This window comes from Apaloderma vittatum, unplaced genomic scaffold (genome assembly GCF_000703405.1).
Source record: "Apaloderma vittatum isolate BGI_N311 unplaced genomic scaffold, ASM70340v1 scaffold7134, whole genome shotgun sequence".
NCBI lineage: Eukaryota > Metazoa > Chordata > Aves > Trogoniformes > Trogonidae > Apaloderma > Apaloderma vittatum.
The window spans coordinates 52,361-56,674 of NW_009712034.1; the positions used below are offsets into that span (position 1 = coordinate 52,361).

At 42.9% G+C, this 4,314-nt stretch overlaps 1 protein-coding gene across 1 annotated transcript in view; it reads right to left on the reverse strand.

The window, feature by feature from the left end:
* Positions 1-507: 507 nt before the first annotated feature.
* The window catches only part of RNF19A (ring finger protein 19A, RBR E3 ubiquitin protein ligase), a 20,721-nt gene continuing 16,914 nt past the window's right edge, over positions 508-4,314 (reverse strand). Inside the window, 3 exon segments of the mRNA XM_009867836.1 lie at positions 508-1,542; positions 1,935-2,078; positions 4,218-4,314. The exon segment at positions 4,218-4,314 is cut by the window's right edge and continues 18 nt beyond it. Coding sequence (XP_009866138.1) covers positions 852-1,542; positions 1,935-2,078; positions 4,218-4,314 — 932 coding nt within the window. The 3' untranslated portion in view covers positions 508-851.

Consider the following 4,314-nt stretch of genomic DNA (forward strand, 5'->3'; position numbering starts at 1 on the left):
TTCCCCCTAATGAAAGGTGACTGCATCTGCTCTTCTACAATGCTTATAAATCACTTGACTGTTATTTTACTTTTGTTGTTTGGTTTTTTTTATACACTATATAGTAGCCTTATTTGCTGCATGGTTGGTAGCATGAATAAATAAGTAACTCCACTGTTCTTCACATGTGACTTTTCCATTCCACCATACATTAAGTATCAATTTCTTCTGTTTGGAATTCTGTAAAATGCCATAACCTTGCTCAAAGTGTAACACATACAAACGCTTCTGACACAGGCTACATCCATCTGCAGGTACACGGTTCATTCTACATGCATTCTAAATACAGCGTGTCCAGTTACAAAACAAAATGATCGTTACGAATATTCACGGTTGAAATACGTTTGTAAAGAGGTCTCTGCAAAACTTTTGCTTCCCTTAAATAGAGTTCACACAAGAATGGCTGTAAGTCACTAACGCTCAGCTAACACCCATTTATCCCAAACCCCACATTTTCCAAGTGAACAGTGCAGGACATATTATTCATTTCAGCATTTAACATATTAAGGATTTACCAATTTCCATCTAAATACACCGAGTATATGCTTTCAAGCAAAGTTGTGGCAAAAATACAAAACATGGACGTATTTGTACTGCTGTAATGCACTTGGTTAAAGCCTTCACGTCTCTTCACACAGGTCTAAGATCCATATGAAGTATTTTGCCTTATCAGACAAGTATATATAAAATGTAGTTGTATCAAAACCTTACTTCTGCTGGTCACCTGAAACTTAGGGAAGTTGCATGTTAATTCAACCAGCTTTCAGACAGGGTTCTTTAGTGGTAAATATATTTTTGCAGCACTTAGAGGCTTAAATTTCAGTCTGAATAGCAGTGCTGGATTCCACAGCATGTTGTGAGTGGTTGTTGTTTGCTTCTTTCGGTGTTTCACCAACACCTAAATCTCCATCTGTGGAAGATCCATGATGAACGCTTTCCTCAGCAATGTAACTCAGCTGTGGAACATCAGTGCTTGGGGCTGTTGGAACAGGCACAGGGATTCCACTTGGCTGTGGAGAGTTTTCTAAGCGATCATTTTCCACCTCTGGGAGAACACTGACTGTGGTAAAGCGAGTATGATAGTCGCTGGAACCATGGCTACAGGAAGTTTTCATGCTTTCCATATCTGAGCAACTAAACTCAGAAAAATGACTCGAGTGAGAATCTGCTACAGATGGAATACTATCACTAAGAGAGGGAGAGTCAAATTCACTGGAGTTTGTGCTTTGTTGTTCCAACAGCTGAGCATCCATGTCCTCTCTGGTCTCATTTATCTTCATGCTACTCTTCTTTCTCAGCTTACCTTTACATTTCTTCCCTGCTGTTGTTTCTTTGGACCACTTGGTGGCACTGGATTTACTGTCTGGCAAGCAGGCCGAGGAACAAGCGGCATTACTTCGACCCGCAGCACTGCCATCATCAACGCTACTGCTGCCGCTGTTGTGTCTGAATTTGGCTGGCTTCGACTCAATATCCACCTGCACTTCCATACTGTTGCCTTCCCTAGAAAAACAAAGAATCTGTGAGTGTAAATGATCATCTAAGACATGCCAGCTAACGCAGCAAAACAAACTCCTGCTGCTTTCCAAGAAACATAGCAAAAGTAAGTTAGAGAGATGTAACTCGCTTTAGACGAGTTAAGTGTTTAAGTTAAATAAACAGCCCAGCGGAAAGCACAGAGCCTGAAAGACCAAACACTTCACTGCGCTGCAGCCATGGTGTTCCTCCTTGAAAATAACCTTGGCAAAAGGTAAGCAGCCACATGTGATGTGATTTGTAACAAAATCTGCAGTTTCAAAGGGTGATCATTAAAGTAGAACAGCTGAGGCATGCTTAGAATATCCTTTAATAAGAAAGGGTTTTTAAATGTTCTGTTTTCACCACATTTCTCTTACCTGTCCAAAGGGATGTAGGAGTTTAGAATGGATCCTGCCATTGCTTTGGTACTGGCATTGTCACTAACTGTTCCCAAGCTAACTGTGCCAGATTCTCCACTCAGACTGTATCGTTCTTTCTGCACATCTGCTTGCACTTCCAGTCTTGGAGAGAAAGAAAAAAAAAAGAAGAGTTGCATAGACTGCTACTACAGTTTAACCACAGCAGCTGAAAATTCATGTCACCTTGTAGAATTTCCCCACCATTCAGCAGTCAATAGAGTTTATCAGTTACTCCATGCACATTATTGCACATATTTACCCTACCAAAACAGGTTCTTGCTTTCCACTGTCGAAAACGACTATTTTTTATTAAAACAAAAACGCCCCAAAGCCATAACAGATTAATTGTGCGTTAAATCAGATGTTCTGGATACTTTCCTCCCTGAGGTTTGCAAGAACAACTTCCAGGCTTAGCTACAATTCTTTTGCAGTTAGTTCCTCTAAATATGGAAAAAAGCAATCAGAAGGGTAAATAAGTTCAAGACATGATAGTTCCTGTGTTTCTCCAGCAGCAAAATTATTGCTAATCAAATAACAGGCAGAGAACTGTGTTCTGTACTCTGCTTTATGCTGCACTGTTATCAACTGCCACAGGAATAATAGAAACCTGAGCAATCTTAAGTTGTGCTGAGCAGATAAGCCAGAAATCAAATTAGAAGCTTTTTTTTTCCTAAATGCCTTGTTTATCTGTGTTCTGACAGTGAACTAGAAGTGGTTTTTTGCTTTGTTTTCCACTCTTGGCTCTTTAAAGAGGTTAGGTATACCTCACTCAGCAGTCACAGCTTCAAATATCTGTCCCAGCATAAGGGAACTCTTGATGCTCTCTTGCTTTCCTTATTCTATGTAGCCTGGGCTTTGTAATTACTCAAGAAAATGAGCAGCAGTAGTACCTGATTTAAGGAACAAATCCCATCCTGAATCCTGAATTTTAACAATCCTTTTTAGACACTTCCTCCCTTTCCTTTCAGGGTACAGGACAGCCAGCAAACAGTAAGGGCCACATTCATAGGACGTGCCGAGAAGTTAGTGACAAGAAGTTGTCACCGTCACAAGGCCAGGTGCCCACCCACCTCTCCTCCTGCCTAAATCCATTCTGAATCCACACTCCACCCAGGTGCTGGAAGGCACAGTTTGGTACGTGCAGACAAGTGAACAAGTCAGCAGTTCTGACTTTGGGGTGTGATGCACCAGAGAACATGACTCTGTGAGACATGGGGCGCCTCCCTCTGACAGGCTGCTCTCCTGAGCAGCAGGAGAACAAGATCTCGGGCCTCGTTCACCCTGAAAACAACTCAAAACTCTTCCTGGAGGATTGCAGTCTGGCAGCAATCTCTTGGAAATCGGCAAGTTAATCAGAGATGAACAATATCTCTCTCTCTTAGGCAGTTCCTTTCAATACAAACCAAGTAAAAAAGAAAAACGTAAAAATTAAAAAAAAACCCTAGTAACACCACTTCCTTTGCTTACATAGAATCACTCAAGTTGGAAAAGACCCTTGGGATCATCGAGTCCAACCATTAGCTCTACTCTACAAAGTTCACCCCTAAACCATACCCCCCAACACCACACCTAAAGGACCTTTAAACACATCCAGGGATGGTGACTCAACCACCTCCCTGGGCAGCCTATTCCAGTGTCTGACTACCCGTTCTGTGAAAAGTTTTTTTCTAATGTCCAGTCTAAATCTATCCTATTGCAGTTTGAAGCTATTCCCTCTTGTTCTATCGCTGATTACCTGTGAGAAGAGACCAGCACCAACCTCTCTACAACGCCCTTCCAGGTAGTTTGTCCTTTCAGGTAGCTGTAGAGAGCAATGAGGTGTCCCCTCAGCCTCCTCTTGTTAAAACTAAACGGCTCCAGCTCCTTCAATCGCTCTTCATAAAATTCATTCTCCAGACCCTTCACCAGCTTCGTTGCCCATCTATGCACTTGCTCCAGCACCTTGATATCTCTCTTGTATTGAGGTGCCCAAAACTGGACACAATGCTCAAGGTATGGCCTCACCAGTGGCACTGGAGTACAGGGGGACAATCCCCTCCCTACTCCTACTGGTCACACTGTTTCTAATGCAAGCCAGGATGCCATTGGCCTTCCTGGCCACCCGGGCACATTGCTGGCTCATATTCAAGACACTTGTTGATTAGAACCCTCGGCCCCGTTCTGCCAGACAACTTTCCAGCCACACTTCCCCAGGCAGACTAGGATACTGTAGGGTAGAAAGGCAGAAAGCTCATCTCTTACCTGTTAAAGCAGTTAACCATTGCACTTCCTGAGAGACTCCCCGTTATACTGGCCCCAGCCAGGGCCATGGTACTGGCGGGTTTACTGTGGGTGTGTC